This window comes from Micromys minutus (assembly GCF_963924665.1).
Source record: "Micromys minutus genome assembly, chromosome: 4".
NCBI classification, from domain to species: Eukaryota; Metazoa; Chordata; class Mammalia; order Rodentia; family Muridae; genus Micromys; species Micromys minutus.
In genome coordinates this window covers 84,100,228-84,125,171 of record NC_137973.1, presented here as the reverse complement: position 1 = coordinate 84,125,171, position 24,944 = coordinate 84,100,228, and the positions used below count along the sequence as shown (strand labels likewise).

The 24,944-nt window shown below is 45.5% G+C and overlaps 2 protein-coding genes across 3 annotated transcripts in view; one reads left to right on the top strand and one right to left on the bottom strand.

The window, feature by feature from the left end:
- The window catches only part of ST6GALNAC3 (ST6 N-acetylgalactosaminide alpha-2,6-sialyltransferase 3), a gene marked incomplete at its 3' end in the record, with an annotated part of 474,240 nt that overhangs the window by 213,178 nt on the left and 236,118 nt on the right, over positions 1–24,944 (top strand). The window lies entirely within an intron of this gene.
- On the bottom strand, positions 21,610–22,734 carry LOC308419472 (spermine synthase-like; the record flags this gene model as incomplete). Of its 2 annotated transcripts, XM_080915204.1 has the most annotated exons (2): positions 22,543–22,734; positions 21,610–22,383 (listed from the first exon to the last, which is right to left on the bottom strand). In XM_080915204.1, the coding sequence occupies exons 1-2, from the start codon at positions 22,708–22,710 to the stop codon at positions 21,610–21,612; spliced, it is 942 nt and encodes a 313-aa protein (XP_080771330.1). In that variant the 5' UTR covers positions 22,711–22,734. The 2 variants fall into 2 exon arrangements, with proteins under 2 accessions (XP_080771330.1, XP_080771329.1); XM_080915203.1 differs by having other exon boundaries at positions 21,610–22,734.

The following is a 24,944-nucleotide window of genomic DNA, read 5'->3' as shown; positions in this document are numbered from 1 at the left end:
GGGTAGGATGTGAACAGCACAGAACAGATTCCTCTTCTAGTCCAGTGTCAGGAGGCTGATAACTCCCAGGAGACGGACACTCATGATGCACAAGGAAGATTAGAGCCATTGTGTTTAGAGATTCTGCACTGGAGGATGGAAAGGGATGGGAAGCCATGCAGATAGTGTTCTAGCAGAGGAAACCCAGGATCATGTGATCTCAGCAGGGAGCAAGCGCGGGGTCATGTTGGCGAGCACCTAGCTGCTGGGTGGACAGTTAAAAACCTGGGTGAACATCAAAGCATGACTCACATATTAATCCTTGTGGCTGTGTGCCTTCATTGCGCATCCGGGGACTCTGCGATCTTACTTTTGTATATGTCAAATGGGGAGAAAACAGCTATCGTCCAAAGATTCCAAGGTATATAAGCCCAAGTACTTTCCCAGAATGTCTGGGTCTGTGTGTCACAGTGACAGAAGATTCCAAGGTATATAAGCCCAAGTTGAGTACTTTCCCAGAATGTCTGGGTCTGTGTGTAACAGTGACAGAAGACCACTGTACTTACATCTCTGTTTTCCTTGAGGCGTTTCCACAATACCAGTGGGGTTGTGTGTCCCCTTTCATAGTAAGAAGAACATTTTGGGGTGATAAAGTCAAAGGCATTGAGACAGGGTGTGCCGCTGTTCTAGGGGAGAAATCACCAAGTGATTCAAGGACCTTAGTCCTTGCTCGGCCAAGTGGAAGGGGGTGGCGGTGGGGCAGGTGCATTGGTTGGTTCCCTGGTGGGACCATGGTCTGCCAGAGGAAGCAGTGAGGATATTTGGAATCAAATCTGGTGATTTGTTTCTAAGGCACATAAGGAAATGGGCTAGTTTTTAATTAAGGATTTGGAAATGCTGCCTCAGGCATGGTCAGGTTATGGGTGAAGCGTGTGTCTAGGCTTCCTTTTTGCCAACGAGTCTGTATAAGTGAGAGACATTTTTATTCTTACTAATTTAGGTTATTCTCTTAGATTGTACACCCCAAAATGAGTTTTTTCAAATGTCTCTCTGTGCTTCCTTAGTAAATGATGCCTCAGAACCTGGTGAGAAGGGTAGCTTCCTCTCTCAGGCTGTGACAGAAGCAAAGTGGGCGTCCCAGGCCACAAGTCTTTCTCACACCTCCTCCCTGCTGCCTCTCAGCATGGAGCATCTATAAAGGGAAAGCAAAGTGTTGCTAAGCAGGATGGGAAACTCCCAATGTAGAGCCTTTGGGGGGGGATAAAAAGGGTCAAATCAGTATGTTATGAGTTGCACAGAAGCTCGAATCCTAGAAAGCTCTGGAAAGTAGTCCAAGCCATAAATAACCAGGCGTGCAGCCAGCACGGAGAAGAGGCAGTCTCTGAGGGATCCCTGCCGTGCTCACCACTGTCCCTTCCTCAAGGTCAGGAATCTCTGTCCCTCTTCGTTCCAATCCAGATCTGCAGCCAAAGCTCATGGAGTACAAAGCGGAGCCACAGATCATATGAGCACTCCTATCTCCCAAGCCCTTTGAGAGCTTTTGCCTTTTATTTTCTTAAAAACATTGAAAGTGTGCTAATGCCTTGGAATAGCATCGCTGGCGTTCTGCCGTAAAGGTGATCGTGAAAAGTCTTTTAAGACATCTGTAAGAACTGGCTTCATGTGGTACACTCTTTCATCCATCTGTACATCTGTCTGTCCATCTATCATCCATTCATCTGTCCCTACATCCTCCCACCCACCAACTCATCCATCCATCCATCCATCCATCCATCCATCCATCTACCCACACACCCATCCACCCACACACCCGCACACCCATCCATCCATCCATCCTTACATACATACATCCATCCATCCACCCATCCATCTATCCAGCAGAAGTATGGTAGCCACTAGATGCCAGACATTGAGCTAAACAATGGACAGGAGCCAAGCATGGGATGAGACCTGTACTGGGCCTCCCGGAACTCACAATGTTGATGGAATCACACACAGTGGTGAAGTGCTCTGAAGGTAGCTGACGTGGTTTGTGGTAGAGAAGCACTTACAGGTAGCAGAAAGGTCTGGGTTGGAATTGTTTAAAGAGAAGCCCTCCACCGGCACATTTCTGAATACGCACTCCTGACTCCTCATCTCCACATCCCTCATGTCTGCATCATTACGCTATGCACCGAGCGGTTACTGACACCAGACGAGGGCTTTCGTTTCTTTGGTCATCTGCCTTAGTTCATTTGTGTCTCTGTAATGAGATATCTGAGGATGTTATCAAACCATGAAGTTTATTCTAACAGACTCACCATTCTGATGGCTGTGAAGCAGACACCTAGAATGACATACCAGATAAGGACAAAGGGCGTCTGCTGAGTGGCCATGCTCACGGAATGTGTCCACAAGCCTCACATGACCACAAGCCGCGCCCCCTTCTGCACTCCCTCCGCTCCTTGATAAAGCTCTCACTGCCTAAGAGTGGCTGTCATTCTAAAGCATCAGCTAACAAGCCTACTTAAAGGTCACCAGACTTTCAGCCAATGAGGCTTCATCTGGCTTAATATTCACTGCTGGTTGCAATCCAGAGCCTGCAAAGTTTAGGTATTAACATGCAGAGAACCAAGATGCAAATGACTGTTGTCCTGTCACAAGTGAAGGACTTCCCACTGGCACGCGGCTGATGGACTTGACCAGTATGCTGTCTGAATATGACTTTTCCCAGCCCCCTTCCTGTTTGTCCTGTTTGTCCATCTGCTCAGCTGGAACAGCTTCTTCCGTTGTCTATTAAATTAACATAATTGTCCTATTGATTCCTCTTAAGTGATTCTGGTGTGCCTTTGACATATTTCCCTTTGCATGTGTTCAAGACTAATTTTAAGAATATGTATGCAGATGTGAATATACCCCCCCATGCCCAAAAATATGGAGAATGAGGGAGGGGAAAAGAGAGAAGAGAAAACAGAACACATTTGGCTTACACTTCCTTAAATGTGCTTAGAATGCTTACAGTCACCAACAGTTGGCAAAATAACCTAACTCAAAGCCTGTTTTATGATATATTATTGGCTCTCTCATGAAATGTGTAGAGTACTATGTAAAAATGTCACAAGGGCCAGGGAGGTGGCTCAGTTGGTCAGGTGATTGTCTGTACAATCACGGTGACCTGCATGTCTGTCCCCAGCGCCTGCTGAGAAAACAAGGTGTGGTGGCTACTTTCTGTAACCCCAGCACTGGGTGGCACAGAGAGGGATGGGATAGTGATGGCTACATGGACAAACAGTCTAGATGACTCCAGGCTCAGAAAGAGAAAGACAGACAGAGACACAGACAGACAGACACAGAGAGAGGCACACAGCGAGACAGAGAGACACAGAGAGCTAAAGAAGAACTCCCAACCTGGACCTCTGGCCTCCTTGCATGCATACTGCAGCACACACCCACAGCATAATGTGTGCTCTTTATGAGAAGTGTCATGAGTGGAATATAGTGATCAGTTGACACTGGGTTCCATTCCACCACTCGTGCAAAAAGCAAACGCTCTCTTCCTGTTTGTGCTCAAAGTCTGTGCTCTGGAGACTCAGAGAGGACTTGCCAACAGGAGAATTTTATTCCTAAAGCATCCTGCCAATTAAAACAGCCCATGCAGAGTCTGCTTGGAAAATGGCCTCCGCCGTTCGTTCTCTAAGATTCTGCATTGACAGGGATAAATTACTATTTAGCTGTGACTGGTCTGGTCTAGTTTTATGGCCTCATGTGCTTGCAGACCCTATTGATTTACCCTGAAAGTCTAATTTCGTCTGTGAGGCCACCTGTGATCTTTGTACATTTCACATGCGGAAGAGCATCGTTCTCAGCAACTTGTTCTGTCTGATTTCCTTTGCACATGAGAGCTGATGTAGAAAAGGCAGCTGAGCAGAGGTTGGCAACCTTTCAAAAGCACGAAGCCAAGTCTCCATTTACTTACTCTGATTCGAGGCTCTCTGTTGCCTCTCTCCAAACCACTTGAGACCGAGATCTCCCAAGACGCAGCGAGGCTGCAGAAATTGAAATTACCTTTGCATGATAGATTTTTTTTCTAATCTTCTTTCCTGAAAACCAAGAATTCTGAAAATGCTGGTGCCAGTTTTATGCACCACCAGCAGAAGAAGGTGGTCACATGTGTGGGGAGATGGTTGGTGGGCGACGTTGGGCTCTGAAGTGTCGGAAGCTTTGTGTAAAAGCTTCTGTCCATTCATGCTCACGTGGAATGCATCTGTGTTGTGCTTCATGCACTAACAAAGCACCTTCCTCTCTGGTTACACAATACATGGGTCTTCTGAGAAGTACGCCAGTCCATATGCTTGATGTATGAAAGCATCAGAGTAACTGCTTTAAGACAGGAATTTCGTAGTTAAAGCCAAAGATGTTTTGTGCCTATCTTTACATTTTTACAAAAGAAGCCAATGTGCATGTGGCAAAGAACCCAAGAGTGAAAAGCAAGCAAAGGAAAAGCAGTTTCTCACTCCGTTCTCTTCCGGAGAAGTCTCCAGACCTTTAACATGTTTTTAAAGGAGAGAATCCAATCCTCTGTTAGCACTTATAATTTATTTCATGAGTCTAATACTACTAGGGGGCTAGCACTGGAGACTAACAAAGGACCTCACCATGGATCTAACCTCAATTCACCTTGGGGAAGGGTGGAATTCCTGCTAGCCTCTATCCATGTGGAATTCTAGTGTACTCGGCTGTTGAATGCCAACCCATTTTTAAAATTTTTTCAGTGTCGATGCATGTTTCCCATCATGTCCCTTTGGAGTGTCTCCATGTCCCTTTTGCTTTCTCTGAGGCTGCTCTTTGTGTTTCAAAGTCTTGACGAAGTGAAGCCCTACAGAGGGGGTACAGACATCACAGAAGGCCTTCAGGGAGACGCCCAGAGAACACCTGGGTTAGTGTCTGGAGATGGGGCATTCGAGAAAAACCAGTCCCCTCCTGTGCATGGGTATCTAAAGCTGCTAAGGCTGAAGCTGAAGACCATCTGGATGCTGCCGTGCGCTGTGGGCTTTTTTTCTGCATGTCCTGCATAGTTGCTGCCTAGAGCAGCGGTCCTCTGTCCTTCTGTGCTTGGTTCACTGTGTCTTCTTTGCATCTCTGCCCTCGAAGGGTGGAGCAGTCGTGCAGAGAACCAAGGGAGACCTGGAGCTGACACCGAGTCGTTGTCAACCATTGCTGTGGCAGAATCTTGGCAGTCTTGAGGGAGGATGCATTTTGGATAGATCACAGTTGGTGGCTGTAGCCAGCATGACACTGGCATTTCTAGCTGTGGTGGCAGGACCACGAGGCAGCTGGTCGCATTGCATCAGGAAACGGAGAGATGAGGGCTCACGCGGCACTTACCAGCTTCCTCTTTTCCTTCTAATTCAGGCTTTGACTCAACACATGGGGGGTGTGATTCCAGTCACATTTAAGGTGAGCCTTCCATGTCCCAAGAAACCTCTCTAAAAGCACTGTCATAGACACTCAAAGGTGTGTTTCCCGGGTGGCTCTGAATCCAGTCCAGCTGGTAATGAAGATTAACCATTCTATACCATTTTCTACCATAGCACCTTGACAGTTGGCCTGCTGAGTGATAAGAGGCTAGCAAACACCACATAGAGAGAATAATGCTTTATGACTCAGATCCCGGCGGGACAGAGAAGGTGCGATTTCTCTACATTATTTAGAACTGTACATTACTTAGAACAGGAGAATCGTTTGTGGTGCTCACAGTTTAATGATTTTGTACACGTTGGGATGGAGGTGATGTAACAGTGGGTGCTAGACTAAGATAAGGGAGGAGGACTGTTTTCCCGTTCTTTGGTTTATCAATTCCTGATGTCATGGAAAAGAGGAGGTTCAGCTCCTAATCTGACCCCCCCCTTTCTCTTCCCCAAGCCATTGCATCAGAGTGTGGACGTTCCTGCGGTTTCGATTAAATTTCGGTGATACACTTAGCTGCTGTTTCTGGTCCCCTCACTTCTGAGCAGCTCTTCTCCAGCCTTGCCTTTCTGCCTTCTCACTTCCGAGGCTGCTCATGTTCTAACCCAGAATCATGCTTAAAGTCTGTATATAATCAGTATACAGGGCTTGGTTATGGAAGCTGAAAAATGGTGAATGTAGGTTTGATTGGTGGGGTTTGAATGGGAACTGAATAGTGTGCAGTAGTGCTTATTCTAAAGACTGTGTTTAGTTTCCTTTATGTGTACATGTCAGTGTGTGTCCACTCGAGGGAGGGTGCCCCTAGAGTTCAGAATACAGCGCAGACTCCCTGGAGCTCCAATTGCAGGTGGTTGTGGGTGCTGGGAACTGAACGTGTGTCCTCTGTAGCAAGCACTCTTAGCTGTTGAGTGTCCTTCTGGCCCCTAGAAATGTTTTATTCTTCAATTTTCTTTGTGGTACATATTATGAAAGATTACAGTTTCCTTGTTGTATTTTGAAACATTTTAATAAATATGCATGTACAGAAGTACTCAGCGATAAACTACATGAAAATGTTAAATGTTACACTATTCTAGTGAGTGTGTGATAGGGACACACATGAATATCCTCTTAACCGTTTCATTTTGACACTAGCTTAAAGTTTTTCAAAATTATTATTATTAACAATAATAATAACAATAACAATAATAATAAAGCTGCGCCTATAATTTTAACACGGGAGAGGTGGAAGCAGAAAGGTCAGAATTTGGAGCACATCCTAGTCTGTGTAATGAGTTCCAAATCAGCCTGGTTTACAAAGATCCTGTCCCAAAAACAAAACAAAAATTAAAATTAAAACAAAACAATAAACAAAAATACAAACAAAAAACCCAAAAACTTGAGGGAAAAAAATCTAACTCACTTCAAAACCTAAGTTCTTAAAACAAAGTTAAAACAGTGAATCATGCTTATAGTTTCCTTGCAAGACTTGCTGAGTGCTAGGTTCACAAGATATATTTAAGCCTTCAGTGTTTTAAAGTTACAACTTAAAGTGTATAAGATCATGAGAAAGCACGTGGAAGTGCTCTTCGAGTGACAGATTTGAAAGCAGTCACTGGCACAGATGCCCTTGGCTCTAGTACCATGGCCTATCTAACTACAACATCAAAACTGGGCGTGGCACCTTGCTCCAGCAGTCTAAACACTTGGAGGGTGAGGTAGCAGGATCAGGAGTTTTAAGATAGCCTGGGCTACAGAATGAGATACTGGCTTAAAAATGAATTGTCAGTAAATTAGATAAATGTGAATTCTGTCTTAGATTTATAAGAAGATAGTCAGGAAACAAACATACTTTATTTTCTTACTACCCATTCATTATCAACTATAGACATTGCTTATCTGAGCCTCTATAACAAAATCAATTCTAGGTGCTACTTGTTGGTGCCTCTCTATTAAAAGGGGATCCAGCTCATCTTTTTAAGAACCATTTTCTTGATTCTTTGTGAATTTTGCATTATGCACCCCAATCACACTCCTGTCTGTCCCCCATGATTGCAACCTCTTCTCCCAAATTAAAAAAAAAAAAAAAAAAAAAAAAAAACAAAACAACCAAAACCAAAACAAAAAAATAAACAAAACAGAATAAAAACACACACAACAAAACCATCTTGTCAAGGAAGCTGTAGTGTGTCCCGATGTGTCCCATAGTACACCTTTTGTCCACACATCTCCACTTGCAAATGTTCGTTGGAATGAGCCATTGGGCTTCTGCTGCAGTATCAAGACTAGATCCTCACCAGGACTCTCCTCTTATCCCGTTGTTGTCCTGTGTCATGGAGGATCTGCAGTACCAGCCCCTTCATGTGCTCCAGCAGTTTATAGATGGAATAGATGTTGGGGTGGGACAACTCGAAGTCCTGGGTCTGGGCCTGGGTGGTCACTGAGTTGATCAGCCTCCCAGCTCTCTCCTGCCCACAGCACCAGGGCCAGGTCTTCTGTGATGTCTAGGCACACTATGGGAACCCCTCTCCCAAGTCTTGCATCCAGCGAGGGGCAGGGCTAGCTCTTCAGCTCTTGTGACCCCAGGGCCAGATCTCCTGGTCACTGCAGGTGAGCGATGGGGTCACTAGTTCATCTTTTTATTGTTCCAACTCTAATGTGGGTTAAAATTATGAACATGTATTAATTTTATGATTGTTTTGTGTCATGTAAAACATAAAATATAGGGTTTCCACAGTCTATGGATGGGCGAGGCTGACGTATTGTTTTCACTGGGTTCCTGACACGTTTTTCACTTTGATAATCTGGAGAGTTTGCAGCACTGTGTTCCCCTGTCACTTTCCCTGGCTCGGTGACTAAGGAAAGTGCAGGAGTGGAGAGCAGCCCTGGCTGTGGAGATGCAAGGCTGTTTCTGTCCTACCTCCCAGGACTCAGCAGCTTCCCTGCTGTGGCTCTTAGGGATGGGCAAACCTGCATTCCTGAGTGGGCTCTGGCTGTGGATGTTGTGAGCAGGAGCCTCTTCACCATCCCACGTACGATAGTTTGATACACTTAGTTGACCATCTTCCTTTGGTTCATCTTGAAACGCCATCTTGTTCAGCTTTTAGAAATCTTGTTGTTTAGTTTGTTTGTTTGCTTTTTTCTTTTGATAATAGGAAATAACCTTTTGAACAGAACATATTGACTTGATTTCCTTTGGAGATATTTCATTGATTATGTTTTCAGTTTTGTTTGTGATTATCATATGACTATGGTTTCTAATCTACAAATACTTGGGAAAATAATCTTCGCATCTAGATTTTCTTCATATAAAGCATCTCATGTTCTATATGGTATGTTTAAACCTGCTATGCTTATGTTTTCATATGAGTTAATAACTTTTTGATTTGTTTTGCTTTTACCTTTTTGTCAAGTAAATATTATTTTCTTTTCCCACTTTGACAATTTTTTTTTCCAAATTGGGTATCAGATGTATTTGTCCAATAGAGTCCTGTGTGGACAGTTTTACCTCTAATGTCTTTATTTGTTTTCAGAGTTCGGGATGAATAGAAAGACTGTAGATCTCGGTCTGCCTGGGACCTTCCGTTGTATTCCTGAAGAATATATCAGCTGAAAGATAAGTTAGATGACCACTGTAATGTTGAGTAAGCCACGTAATCTTGTCTAAAGGCAGCGACAACACACAATTGTAGTTCATGGGAATGTCATATACAGAGGGCGAGAAAACTGATTTTCAGGAGGCTAGAAATGGTGGGAGGCAGAAGATCTTTAGTGTTATAATTGTCAGTCATCTAAGAGCAGTAGTTCATAAACAGAAATTAGTCAACTGTGATTTGAACATATGAGGGGGAAAATGAAACTTGTGTCTGACCAGTACTGTCTCACAGTGTTAGAATTTCTGTCCCACCATGTATTATAGTGATTATTGAACGTGCACATAGGTTATACACAAACACGTTACTTTAGGCAAGGGACTTGAGCAGCTAAAACTTTTGACATTCACAGGACACCTTGGGGGTCAGGACTCAGCTGAGCAGCTCATCTGTGGAATTAGAATTTCTTTGGGGTGACTGAATCATGCTATTGTTGAGTTCCTTTATTTTTGCTTTCTTTCTTGTTCTCATTATTTAGGTGCTTGGGGAGTTTTATATAACCAACACACTCATTTCGTGATACTGAGGACTGAATCCATAGCTAGTGTGTGTGCGGGCAAAGCATTTGTCCTACCAATGAACTTCACCCACAGCCCCACGTCACCAACTCACTGCTGAAGTGTCCCTGTTAGTTTGGTCAGGGACAGCGATGTTGCCCTGGTAGGTCTCCCTTCGTTGTGCTGGGATGACACTGGATTTCAGCATCTGACCCTATGGACTGTCTGTAGCTGTCAGAGCTGGGTACCACTTCCTCACTGGGGACGATCCCAGCCTAACTGGCTCCCCATTCCTCACCCCTACCCTTGCTTCCTCACCTCTGTCCAGGATCTAATTGGCGAAGTGCTAAGGCACCTGAGCCTTTTTGATATTTTATTCCTGAGTGACTTCGTCCAATTCAATCATTTTAAATCCTCCTGTAAAACTGTACACCTCTAGCCGGGATGGATCCAGGGAATACCCGACTAAACCCTTAAGACTTAAGCTACTTCACCTGTGCTCTGCCCCGATGAACTCTCCAGACCCTCTTCGCTTGCTCTGAGCTAATCTTCAATCTCCTTTCTCCACCCTTCAGTCCCTGAATATCCTCAGGCTCTGTGTCTGGTAAGAGGCAGAACTCAGGCTTGCCCTTCTTTCTTCACAGGCTTAGCTGCTTTCTCTCTCTCTCTCTCTCTCTCTCTGTGTGTGTGTGTGTGTGTGTGTGTGTGTGTGTGTGTTAGAGAGAGAGAGAGAGAGCACAATAGACGACACATCCCAGTGTGGCAGAAGCAGTCTGGTGAGCAGAGACCTGCCTGGAGTCTGGAGTTCTGATGTGAGTTTCCCATTACCTGCTGATCTTCCTGTTTGGATACACTGAAGTTCCCTTAATTAGCTGTGTGCTCAAAATCACTTCCTTTCTACACCTTTTCTCCAGTCTTCCTTTGCCTGTAAGTACACTGTCATCTTCTGACATTATCAAGCCAGAGAAGTAGCATGTCACCTAGATGTACCTCTGGAAGCCTTCCTCTGCGTGCCCTCAAGCATGCCGTCCACTTCTGCCTTATTACCTGCCAACTATTCTGGAGTCTCCTTGGCCCTGGTCCTTCCTGGCACCATTGGTTCTCACCCTGATTCCAGCCTGGTCCCAGTTCCCTTTATCTTTCCTCTACAGTGAGAGACATGGGCAGTAAGGATCCCTGTCTGTGCCTTCACTTGTGGTCACTGGCCTTAGACCCAGACACGATGCCCATTCCTGCCATCGAGTTACTGGTGCTTTTCTCACCCAAACACAGTGGGTGTGGGCCTGGCCTGGTGAGACAGCATTGTGAGGTGTGTGCCCGTAGAAGATGTACAGAGCCAGGTGTTTGAGGACCCTTGAGAGCCATCATCCCCCACACTGTAAACATCAAGGACAACAAAACCCTGTCTTTCTCAGAGTCCAAAGGTGGGGTCAGCCACGGAAGGAAGTCCGAGCAGGGCCACCATCACTTCTGACAGGTCTCAAAGACAAAGACGCTCAGCCCCCTTCATCACTTAGAGCCCTGGCCTGCTGACAGGAATTGAGCATCAGTAGAGAATGTTCTGGGGACACTGTTGCCTTGGTTTCACCTTCCCAGGCTCCCTTTCAGACATCGTTTCCCAGGGGAGCATTTTTCTCAGTGCTTAAGTATAAAGATCATGGATGCAGAGGTGAAGTGTGTGTGTGTTGGGAGAGGGTGTCTTAGATGCCTACTTACTCTTTCCTCTTTTCCCACAATGCCCTGCTCTCACTGTTGCCTCTGCTGGCTTAGTGATGGTGGTCCTATGGAGGGACCAAGCTCGTTTCAAATCCTGGGGTGTGAGTCCCTCCAGCTTCAGTCCCTCGGGTCCTGCTTCCTTTCTGAAGTATCAGTTGGATTGAGAAAGAGGTGAATTGTCCCTCATGGTTGGATGGGTAGATGATGCGGAGGGACCTGAGAGGGGTCATGGGGATGGACATGATCAAAAAATGTTGTATGAAATTCTCAGAGTTAACAGAAGTATTAATTTTAAAATGAACTTAACATGGTGTCATATCTGGCTGATAACGATTTGCCTAGCCTTTAGCTGTTTGCAAAGCAGCTGTAGCGAGTCTTTTTCTTTCTTTCTTACATTTAAAATGATTTGGATGAAAAAAAAAAAAAAAAAAAAAAAAACTCCCCATGGATGAATTTCTCTCAGTACAGATGATGTACTATTAAGTTTTCTTAAAAACAACCCACAAGCTTATTTCAAAGTAGCTTTGGACCAGTGAGCATTCTTTGAAAGAAATGCTTTTATTTTTTCTTTCCAGTTGGCGAATAATATATATCAATTGTGGCTAAATCAAGTGGAAATTGTGTGTATTCATATGAAAGATAATTTCCACTCAATGCCTGTTCCTTCGCCTGTGCCTGTGCTGCGCAGAGGCTTTCTCTTCCGATGTGAGGCTTGCCGTGTGATTTTTCCGTGTGATAGAGGGTCTAAATGTGCTGGCTCAGATCTCTTATAGACTGCCACCTTCTCTGCCAACCAAGAAACAGTAGATTTGGGATTTTGCTTGGTTTGAAACAATTTATACTGAAAGAATTATAAAATGTAGAGTTTATACTATGAATTTGGCTCACTCTGTATTAGGAAAAAAAAAAAAAAAACCACAACTCCCATCACAGCCAAAGAGGAGACTTCACATGTCGGCCAGTCAGTGGCTCTGACACATATCTCATGATCATGGCTGAGGGCTTTCCAAACTCGAGCTGTATCATTCATTCCCTCTTCAACTACGAGGTTATTCTTGGCTCTTCTTGTTGGCTCTCGGGCCTTCTTGTGGCTGAGCTGCATGAACCATTTATCAAGTCAGGAGTTTAATCTGTCAACGTCAGCTCTGCTTTGTCCTGCCTCCCTGTGTCTCGCCTTCTTCCCATCTGGCAGTGCCTCTTCCGTGTGGATTCCTCGTGGAATGCCGGCATTCCAGTGGCGGTTCGGAATGCCAGCTTACCAAGCTTCTTCAGCGTTGTGCAGACTAACGCATTATGGAGTGAAGGGTTATTTCATAGGAAATTATGAAGTTGACCAGTTTCTAGACTATTGTTTGGTGATATTCTAAGCCTGCTGGTCGATGATGTTCCTGGGTGTTTCCAGCTCACCTTGAAAGCCAGTCTCTGCTTCACCTCTCTCGCTTTCTTCTCTCCTCTTCTCGATATTTATTTGCTCATTCCATGCCTTGGGTTCTATATCCTGGATATTCCTTGGTTCTGCCCCGTTATTGTTTTTATTTCCTGGGCTCACACTCTTCTTCTGTCTTTGTAGAAGCAACAGTGATCTTCTTAGGTAGCTTTTGGTGGGATCCAGATGTAGAGGCCAAAACCAATTAAGTAATTATGAACACTGACTGCCATGCACTGGCCTAGACCTAGGCTCTGGGGACATAGCAGAGAGCAGGAGAAAAAAGGAAAACAAATCTATAAATGAACTTACAGTGCAGTGCTGCGTTGGAGAAGGGAAGGAACCAAACAAAATTCCTGTTGGTAAGTCAAATACGATAATCTGATGTCGCTAAGTGCAGAAGAAAAGTCAAGCTATAAAGGGCCAGAGAGAGAGCCAGCCCCTTCCTGCTCCTTTCCTGTTATTCCATTCTGCCCTTCCTGATCATTGTCTGTCATTGTGATGGGCATTAAGTAGCGGCATTTGATTACACTGATGAATAACGGTCACCACGTAGATGAGAAGCAGAGACTTACTCTCTTGCTCTCCTGGACTAACACACTTAGGGAGGCAGACTTTCATTCCGCACAGGAACGAGTTTTTTGTCAACCAGAGGGACTCCATATTGGTGACTTCAGGGCTCCAGTGATCGCTGCTTCTATCTTTTTCATTCATTTGGCTCTTGGCTGATTGACAGCTCTTAGTCTGTTTCCACCACGATTCTGTAAAGGCCCAGTGATCATCTGCACTTTATGGTAAACTTTATTTTGTTTTTCTCTCTCTCTCTCTCTGTGTGTGTGTGTGTGTACATGTTTGCATGTGTGTGGGCTCATGTATGTATGTGGGTGTACGTGCATATGCGTGCATACGTATGAAGAGGCCTGAAGTTGATGTCACAGATTATTCCCCATCACTTCTCCACCTGATTCAGTTAAGTGGGGTGTATTAGTCAGGGTTCTCTAGGGTCACAGGACTTCTGGGTAGTCTCTATATAGTAAGAGAATTTGTTGATGACTTATAGTCTATAGTTGAAATCCCCAACAGTGGTCAGCAGCAGCTGTGAATGGAAGTCCAAGAATCAAGTAGTTTCTCAGTCCCACCAGGCAGGCAGGTGAAGAGAAGAGAATCTTCCTTCTTCCAAGGTTTTTACGTAGAAGGTGTGTCCCAGATTAAAGGTGTGTACCACCACGCCTGGATCTGAGACTTGCTTTGTCCCAGATGACCTTGAACTCAGAAATCTCCTTGCCTTAGTCCCCTGGAATTCATGGCCACTGTGCCTCAAGACGTCCATTCCACAATCCAGATCAGAAACTTGTATCTTTCAGCCTCAAGATCAGGATCACAGGTGAGCCTTCCAGTTCTGGATTGTAGTTCATTCCAGATATAGTCAAGTTGACAACCAGGAAAAGTCCACTACACAAGGTGTCTCAGTCAAACCCAGAGCCCATTGATGCATGTTATCTTGTTATCCTGTTTACTGTGTGAATGGCATGTCTACCTTTCCACAAGGCATTTCTGAGCTCATGTCCTTACACTTGTGGGAGAGCGCTTTAACTCCTGAGACATCCTCGTGGCCCCCAGATGATGACTTTAACAGTGGTTTTGCCAGAAGCTGCGGCTCACCATCGACACTTACTAAAGGCTGTGGTGTTGAAAATGAGCACCTTCAGGCCTCAATTTCAAATATCTTCCACTTCAGCTCTTTCATACAATAATGTAGTCATATGTATGCCTGCTTCCTTGCTTAATAATGAAAGTACAAAGTGTTGAAATCACATATTTCTGCTGGCTAGTCCATATTCTGTTATCAATTATCCATGTGAGACTACATTATGCATTAACTTGATGGGTGCTCTGCCGTGTATGGTCTGTGTGTGTTGCACGGCGGGCATAATTGCACACACTCATGCATAGTAAGCAGATGAGGGAATTCATCTGGTGTGTGTCTGTGAGTTAACACTGATCGTCATGTGGGCGTTTCGGGTTTAGAACCTCATGGCCTTCTGGGAGTTAGCATCTCAGTTTCAAGGAAAATGTAAACCTTTCCTCTCCTGTACGCCTGTTCATTTCATCCTGTCAGAGAAGATTTCACTTCTGAAAAAAGAGCATGAGGCTAATGAGAGGAGGGAGGGAGAAGGTTCTGTGGCTTCTGTCTTCCTGGGGAATGAATGAGAAACGAAGTGTAGACGAAGAAACATATTGCACATCTGTTTTAAGAGTGTGACAGAATCTGGTATTCACTGACATCTCAGGAATGTTACATTTGTTTGGTCACATTGTTACATCCTGCAGAGCTGTCCTGGGCTGCACTCTGCAGCTCTGCCTCTGCACAGTCCCTCCACTTCCTCTGCGCTCTCCTGCCATGCCTAGGCCAGCTGCCTCACCTCTGTGGGAGCATCAGTGTGTGCAGTGGGCAGGGCAGACTCCATTCCGCATCAAGCCCTGCACATTCACATTGTCTCACGGGACAGTAACTCTTTCTTTCCTGCTTAGCAACAGTTCCTTGTGTCTCTAAATTATCATTCACACACCTGTGGATTCCTGTTTTTTTTTTTTTTTTTTTTTTTTTTTTTTAATCCTTCTTGGTTATTGTGGCTTTATTTTTATCTAATTGCAGTTTGAAAATACACAGTACTTAGATGAGATCTGCTTTCAGTTTTCTCTCTGAAAATTAAAGAAGATGTTTGAATTTACTTGAAAACTCTGGAAATTTGTTATCATTTGTCTTAGGGTTTCTGTTGCTGAACTAAAATACCATGAGCACAACAACCGGCGGCGGAGGGAAGGACTTACTCCTTACTCTCAGGCTGTGGAGGGCTGATGCCTGCTGACTAGTTCCTCGTGGCTTGCTCATTTTGCTTTCTTATAGCTTGAGACCACCTACCCAGGGGTGGCAGTGGGGCTGAGCTCCACGTACCCATCGTTAGTCAAGAAAATGCCCTAGAGACTGACCGCAGGTCAATTTGATGGCATTTTCTCAATTGGGATCCCCTTCCCAGATGTCTCCGGCTGTATCAAGTTAAAATCACTTATAGCTCCTTATTCTAGATTGTTATCTTCTGAGGAAAATGGTAGAAACGATTTCCTTAAACAGATAAAAATAGTTAAATGATGTTGGGAAAAAAAAAACCTATTTACAATTCTAACAACAAACGCTGAGTGTGTTTGGTAAGTGGGTTAAACAAACCCCAGAAAATGGATGATTAGTAATTACCACAGAGTTGAGGGGAACTGGAAAAACAACCTATCCCTTTAAGAACTTTGAGATCAGACAGCTTGAGGGTAAAGTGCACAGCTTTGCTTTTACAGCACAGCAAGTGCTGCTCTCTGCGGTGGCTGCTACCTGTGTGAGCTAACTGGCATGGCTCAGAGCTCTATTCCAAAACAAAAGTAAAGGCAAAAACAACCCACAACAACAACAAAACCACCACCACAGACGATGACAACAACAAGCCGGGTCATAGAACTGTGGTGTCTTCTAAGAGTTGTTGACGGCTGTAGCTGTGGATGTGAAGATGTGCCCTAGACCCCTCAGACTGATGTCAGTCTTAACCCTTCCATTTCTCTGCACGCTGGAACTTGCAGACAGAGCAGTTTATTTTGCCTTCGTTTTTTTTTTGAAGATTAGGTTCATTAATCTAATTTGTGGTTATAGCTCCTGTGTCAACTTTGGTGACATATGCATTGATAAATATAATCTATTTTCTTGCTCCTTGGCCTCTCCGTTCTCCACATGGTCTCTCTCTGCCTTCCTCATTCTTGGCAGTGTGTATGTGCCTAAGAGGGTTGTATCCACCAGCATTTGGAAATGCCAGTGCCTTACTGCTTCAAACCCAGTCCTTGGCTTCTTTGTGATAGCAAATTCTTCTTTCATTAAAAAATTAATTTACCAAATTACTCTCCACAGAGTTTGGTTCAAAATTCCTTATCCCTTATGCCATTATAAACTAGTTGGTTTGTGAAATACACTATTTTAAAACATGCTTAAGGATCAAAGTTCATTCCCCACTACGAAGAAATCCTGGGGAGCAGCCAGTTATGAACCAGATGACTCTCTCCTCTCTGTGAGATAAACTCAAGCAACAGTAGAAACTCATGGTGTGGTGCTTTGAATGTGCTCGGCCAATAGGGAGTGGCAGTACAGCCTTGTTGGAGGAAGTGTATCACTTTGGGGGGGGTCAGCTTTGAGACCCTCCTTCTAGCTTCATGGACTATAGTCTCTCCTGATTACTGTCCAAGATGTAGAACTCTCAGCTCCTTCTCCAGCACCATGTCTGCCTATAGGCTGCCATGCTTCCTGCCTTGATGATAATGGACCAAACCTCTGAAACTGAGCCATCCCCAATTAAATGTTGTCCTTATAAGAGTTGCCTTGGTCATGGTGTCTCTTCCTAGCAATAGGAACCCTAACTAAGACACAGGCTTACTGTTCTTGTGATTTTGCCTGTTGACTATAAACTGTATACAGAATTCTGAGCCCAGCATAGATGTACATACCTGTGATCCCAGCTTGAACCACATGATGAATTTGAGGCTGACAGGAGCTACATAGTAAGCCCCCCTTTAAAAAAACAACACAAAACAAAGACAGCAAAAAAGACACACCAACAAAATAACAAAAAGTCTAGTCATTGTTCAGTTTCATTTTTCCTTATATATTATGTAATACACATGAAGCCTTCAGATGTCTCAGGCAAGGACCCACCTGGGACAGTAGATAAAAGTCTTTCTCAAGGGTCACCCCAGCTGTGACAAGGGCTCCTGCCTAGGGAATGGAGCCACCCAGAATGGGCTGAGTCTTTCTATCCCAGTTAACCTAATCGAGATAACCCACACAGCCATGCCTACAGGCTCATCACCAGATGATTCTGGGTCTCATCAAATTGACATTGAGATGTTCAGTGGCAGGAAAGAAGGACCCTAAGTTTAAGACTTTTAGGAGCAGGGAAGGAATGGTTACCTGGATCCTGTGGGCAGAGCAAGTGACTGTTAATTATGACCCGAGGGACACAGGATTAGTGTGAGGCAGAGAAGGTTCTAGAGAGAAGCATGTACTAAATTGTGAATGGGGCAAAGGTTCAGGAAGGTTTTGCTGTTATAGAACGTCAAGGCATACACACACACTGCAGAGTGCTGTCTGACGGGGTGAGCGTGAGCGCACCCACACTTTCAGTACAGAATGGAAGCCATGGCCGGATGGAACGTGCCCTCCTCATTTGCCACTTGGCCTTGAGAGCGGCCATGCGGCCTGGCTTGTCGTAGTGTGTGCGCATTCTGCATGCTGCAGGAGAGCTGCAGATGGGAACCGCAGTCCTTGGTCTCCACGGCAGGAGGTTGAGTGCTCACAATACCATGGATACAAACATGTCCCACCAGCAGGCACTGTGAAGCCCAAAACGAAGATGAGAAAGCATGTCTTCCTTTCACGGTGTCAGGGGGACAATGGCTGCCAACAGGACATGTAGAGTGCCCACCACAGTGAGCCCATCTAGGCATTGCATTCTGCTTTCTCATACTGTCCGCCCAGCACTGAGCACTGCTACGGGAGGCCTACATTCACATTGCTGCTTACACTCCATGGTCTACAGTAGGCTTGGCATTTCTCCACGTAGACAGCCAACTAGTAAATATTTTCTACATTTGTCACAGCTACACAACTCTGTCATGAGGCCTCACATCCGCTGTGGTAGAGATGGTATGCAGACCCGTGCTTGCAGCTGTGTCTTCACAGAATTAAATGGTCAGAATCCGCCCAGGGTGCCCTACTCTCTCCCCGGTCCCTGCAATCTTCTTAGGCACTACGTTTGGACACTGACAGGTGCAATTTTCCTGGCTTGGGCGTTTTACTTTTCCTTTTTTAGTTCCGCTAACCCTACCTGACAAAAGCAACGGAGGGAGAGGTTATTTTGGCTCACAGTTGGGGGTTATACTTCTTCCAGTGTCAGGACTGGAAGAAGTAGGAACTGGAGTTAACCAGAGCTGGAGGCAGCAGGTCAGGAAGAGCCTAATCAAAGAGCTCAGTGCATGTAAATGCTCAGCTCCCTCCTTCTGTTTGACAGTCAAGGGCTCCTGCCTAGGGAATGGAGCCACCCAGAATGGGCTGAGTCTTTCTATCCCAGTTAACCTAATCGAGATAACCCACACAGTCATGCCCACAGGCTCATCACCAGATGATTCTGGGTCTCATCAAATTGACATTGAGATGTTCTGTCATACTCTGTTGTCCCAGAGTCTGAAGAGAGAAGCTTCAGTGATCTCCACGCAGAGTGTCACCCTTACTCCCACACAGCACCCCTGGGTCCTAGTTGGCTGTGGACGTCTCCCCCCCCCCCACCCCCACATCCCAGTCATCTAAGACAGCACTTGGGGCACAGGAGGCACACATAACATACATTTATCTACTGCCTAAAGAATGAAACTATCTGTATCTTCCTCATGCATTCAGGAATCTCGATCTAGCAGGTGAAGTGTATTCCCAGACTTACAATATAGGAGTCTTTGCTCCAAGATACCACAGTGGAACAATATAAAGTCAGCAGCTAGTAACATCACCGCACAGAGAAGAACATGCATTTCAGCCCTCAGTTAAGTGGAGGGCGTGACTGGGGAAGTCTGTGATGATGATCACCCTGTCCCCTCTTCTTGACAGCTGCCTGGTGGAAGGAGTTAGCCACTCTCTGTTCCTGTCGGTGTCTTGCACTGTCTGTTTGAAAGAGATTTCTTTTTCTTCTTTAAAATTATGTATGTGGTTATGTGTCTGCATGTGGGAATGTGCATATGACCACAGGTATCGAGCAGAGTCATCCAATCCCCTTAAAGTTACCCAAGGTGGAAATCACTAGATACAAGCACTGGGAACTGAACTCAGGTCCTGTTCAGGAGCAGTAGGCACTCTTAACCAATGAGCCCCCTCTCCAGTCCCTCCTCTTTCCCTACCTGTCACCCCTGTACAGGGCTATGGTTTGTAGACCTTCTACTGACTTCCTTCGTCCTTTTATGTTAGTTACTTTCTCATTGCTATGAGACAGTGTCCAACTAAAGCAACTTAAAACAATAACGATTTGGCATTTAAAAGGGGGCAGAAGGTGTTGCTCCAGGAGTCTAGGTTGTTGGTCACAGTTAGGAAGGATCACTGCTGATCCTTGAGTGGCTTCCTACATTTCCCTATTTTACACTGTTTTATTAATTCTGGGTCCCAGCCATGGCAGGATGCCACCCACATGGGTGGGTCTCTGCTGCTCCTCTAAACCCCTGTGCAAACCTTCACGGCCCCGCCTAGAGTTGTGTCTTCTAGGTAATTTCAAATCTAGACAGTTTGACAGTGGAGACTGACCACCACACTCCTTTCTTTAACTATAGCTCAGTGACTAGGCTGGATCAGAGCCAAGTGTAAGCAGGGTGTTTTCCCTTCTACCGGAACCTACTGCTTTGTTGCTGGGTTCATTGTAGGTTCTTCATCCCTTGGAAGACTACAGCTTTGAACATACTTTCCCCAGTTATCATCACACTGAAAGAAACGCTACTCTAAATGCTAGCCCGAGCAAACCCAGTCTTGGCCATTCTCTCTTCTTTTCTATCTTTCATTTCCAATTAGAACAACCACCAATCACAAATACACGTATGGGCTCTTTACGACAAATGAGTTGCACATAGTAAATCATTTGATGCTTGTGGAAATTCTCCGGCAGCATCTTTATTTCAGCCAAGACAACAGACGCAGGGACAGAGAGGTCTGTCACGGCCGGGATTACAGAGCAAGTAGCAGTGGAGCTGGGATCAGAGTGTCCCTCTCTGCTCCCACTGTGATTAGTGACTTCTGCCCATCATCATCTGTCAGCACAAGTCTCTACAACTGTCAGAGAACACAAATGAAGGACGGGCAGTGGGTAATGTCTGCTAGCAACTGAAACTTAAGTGGAAATGTTGAGAGAGTGTACCAGATACTAGGCAAAGCTGTCTGTAATGAAAGGACCATTCCAGTTCCCGGGACAGTCCAGCTTTGGAAGTCCCAAGGGAGATGAGGATGGCCTTACACATCTATGCTGCTTTCTGTGTGGAGAGCAGAAGCTCAGACAGGAAGAGGGTGTCCCCATCCACAAGGAGACAGAAGTAGATTTTTTGCTGCAAATAAGTGGTTCCCTAAAAGTGAAGCTTATTCATGAAATAACATGGAGCAGAAGATGCTGGTCTCCTCAGCAACAAGACAGTCCCACCCTCCTACCATAGTAATGTAAGACTCGAATAGAGCCATAGCTACCTGGAGACTCCCTTAAATGAAACGAGGGATCGATGCAAAAGCAAGAGGTTTATTAGTCCAGTGTGCTGGGATTAGCCTACATCCAAAGGAGAGTTAATAAGCTATCCATTAATACAGTTTTTATACACTTTGTTTTTTTTCTCTTTTGTCATTTTAATTGAAGCACTGCTAATCAGTCTTTTTAAACATTTAAAAGCATCAGATTTTAATAACTAAGTAAATTTGGGGGTGAGAGGGGAGAAGCGCTATCAGAAACTTCTCTCTGGAACAAAACAATGATGTTCATTCCTCCACATGTTCAAATTGAAGATGTACTAAAAACGAAAACCCAAACCCTACATAGAGAAAAAAAATAGTAAAATCACATTTCAGGGGGTCAGTGCATTCACAGTCTTTGCTGGGCTGTCTAATTGTTCTTCAGCTGAATTTGAAAAATTAACATCCTAACTCATCAAAATATACATTTCCCCCATTAGCTTTTTAAAATGAAATAATAATAAAAAATGAATACCACTTGAAGGATTCATGGACAGTTGCCTGACTCATGTGATAGCATATGCGGCATATGGAGGTCAGGAAGGTGGCTTGCAGCAGACATTATTCCGGGGATGCTCATCTTCAAGGCTGAGCTTTCTTCCAAACAGTGTAAAATACCCACAATTCCAAGTAAGAAGGGACACAGACAATCTCTTTTGAGAATTCCACAGGACAATACAGGCGTCCCAGCTGTTCTTCATAGAGCGACAGGGCTTCAGTCAAGTTGACACAGTTCCCCTGTGTGAAATATTTTCCATCCTGTTTCAGAACCTTCATCGACAGGTCGAGAATCAGTCTGAGAAACTCCCATGTGGAATCTTCTTCTGCAGACGCAGAGACAGGGACAGCTGTCAAATCATTAATCACATAGTCAAACTCTCTCCCTTCTTTGGCGTACCTCTTCAGTACCGGGACGCAGTCCTCTATAAGAACCTGGTAGCAGTCTCCTTTAAGATTGTCCAAGACATCACCACAAGTTCTCCGCATGTATTTCTTACATCCATCAATTACCATTTGGTCAATCTCTACCATAGTGACCATCTTTGGCTTCAGCTTGACAATTTCACTCAGTATGCCTCCATCTCCGCCTCCCAGAATCAGTACATCTTTGCCAGTGTAGTCTTCTTTACCACTGCCCATGATGGCCTGGGTATATGCCAAGTCACTCTCTGCCAGATTAACATCGCCGCTAAGGATGAGAATATTCCCAAACTGCTTTGAGTGTAAAATTTTAATGTTCTGATAAGGTGAGTCTTCGTCATACACCACTTCGTCTATGTCGTACTCAACCAGGCGCCCGTCAGCAGTCGGCCAGTATCTGTCAACAGCCCCTCCTCGAACTATGGGTGGTAATCGCTTCACCCGCCCGGTACCGTTTTGACTCAATTCTTTCAATTTTTCTTCGATTTTGTTCAAAAGGCTGTCAGTTTCCCGTTTGCCTTGCACATCACTGTCGTAACTCTGAAGGTCCAGCAACACCAATCCATGTGGATAAATTCTCAAATTGGCAAAGCTGCCATTTTTGTTCGTGTAAGTTGCTAAATATCCATGGTCCTGCCAGGTGTGCACTGCCTCTGCCATCCCCTGCTCCTGAAAAACGGGCCGAAGGCCTTTCAGAATGGCCTCGCCATCAGCTTTGGTGCCGAGCGTGAAGTCGAGCGTGCTGTGCCTTGCTGCTGCCATGGTGTGGCGAGGCCCTGGACCATGCCTGGGGAGGCGACCACGGGAGACTGAGGGACCGCGCGGCGTGTCAGTCTGCGGGGCCGGCGGGGAGTGCGCTGCGCCGGGAGACCAGGAGTAGGAAGTGGCCGCAAATGACCCGGGCGCAGGGGCGGGGCCGACCCGCCTCTTAGAGGAGGAAGCAGGGAAGCCTCCAGCCTGAACCTGAAGCTCTGGGTGTGAGGCCTCGCTAATGGTGGAATCTAGGCCACCGGCTTCCGGACGTGCGTCACTAGAGGCCGCGCCCTGCGCTAAAGCTCTGGTTGTTCTCTCCCGCCAGTCCGTTAGGAGGTCACTTCCCTTATTCACATTGTAAACGGTGGGCTATAGCTGTAACGGATGGCGATTAGGCATGCAAGCATTGGTGGGTTCAGTCGACTTTTAAGGCTAACACTAACATGGGCTGCATCGCAGGGCCTTTGACCTACATTCCAGGAGCTGCTGCTAGATGAGGCTGGGACACTTCTTCCTGGGAGGAAGGGCAGCTTGGTGCCCTGGAGACATTCCAGGAACTGTGGCTAGATAAGACTGAAGCATTCCTCCCTGGAGGGTGTGGGGCTTGTAAAAGCCCTCAGCGGGAGAGGGAAGCTTAAGACCCTCAGTGGGAGGGAGGAGCTGTAAGGAAGGTGTGGAACTGTAAAAGTCCTCAGTAAAAGCCCATAGCTACCAACTCCCCTTGTACCAGGAATGTACAGTCACAGGAAGAGATTGTCACTTACTGCAAACAAAATGTTAGCAGTAAGAGGCCTAGCGCACTGAGTTGCATCCTTGGATCTGATACACTCTTCCAAACATGTTCCCATCTCCACCTTCTCCCTTTCCTCTGTTCTTTGACTTCTGATGTTTCTATCTGCAATGGCTGATTCTCAGTCTCTCTGCAGACGTATTCCCAAAATAGAGCATGCTCTCCTCAGGCATACATACTATTTCTTCTCAGACTCCCATGGGGGACCACCAACAATGACTTATTTAGTGACACCTAAGTCAATGTATAATGAAAGGTGGACTATTAGATGCCTTGTTCCCTGGCTTTCTAAGATGATTAAAAACGAGGTTATAGTGTGTAAATAAAGAATGTCCCCTATTGGCACGGGTGTTTGACATTTGGTCCTTGGTTGGTGGCACTGTTTAGGGCGTTATAGGTGTTGGGATTCTGTAAACTCCACCCCTCAATTACCTGGCAGTAGCTAGGTATGCTCTGCCCCAGTGACCTGACACTATAAAAGGGGCTGCTTGCCCCTTCCTCTCTTTCTTGGCCTCTCTTGCCTCCTGGCTCTCTTGCTCTCCCACCCTTATTCCTCCTCTTCCCCTTCCCTTCCCCCCCTCCCTCCATGTGCTCATGGCCGGCCTCTACTTCTCTATTCCTCCCCTCCACCTCTCTCTTCCTCTCTCTGCCTCTACCACCCTCTTAACTCTCCCATGACCTGAATAAACTCTATTCTGTACTATACCGGTTGTGTGGCTGGTCCCTCAGGGGGAAGGGATTCCTAGCATGGACCCCCCCAGAAGCATCTTCCTTGCCCCTACGCCTCGAAGCACCTCCGTGAGCATATGCCCCCCACTCTCTTCATCCTTCCCCTAACATTGGTGTTGAAACCCAGAAGTCATCTTTTCACAAGAATAGAACCTTTCTGAGGTGCAGTCTTGATGAAGGAAATGAGTCACTGAAATGGCTTTGACAGACATCACACGTCTAGATTGAGCTCTGTGCTTTTGAATGAGGTTGGGGTCCCTCAGCCCTCAGCTCTGCTCCTGCCACCCTGTGTCATTTCTTCTTGATGCTATAAACCCCCCCCCCCAACAAGGAGCCGAAAGTGATAAAGAATCTCTTCTGTAAGTTATGTTTAATTATGACATTGTTTCTCATGAGCAGAAGAGTAACTAGTGCAGTGCCTGCTTGACATGGGGAACACTGGATGCCTTTGAAAGCCTTAGTTCTCCACTAATGAAGCCAAGTTTACCACAATAGATCTTGTTTTGTTGTTGTTGTTTTTTGTTTTGTTTTAATGGCATCTGAATATGTAACAAAATTGTGTTTGGGAAATGAAGTAGGTTTGATGTCTCTCTCATCCTCTTTCTCTCTCTTCATTTATGTTTTTTTTTTTTCCCCACACCACCATGCCCAGCCTTAATGCTTCTATTTTTATTGGAAAGAAAGAGTTTGAAGAATTTGCCTGAGTCAGGCATTGACTGGAGTC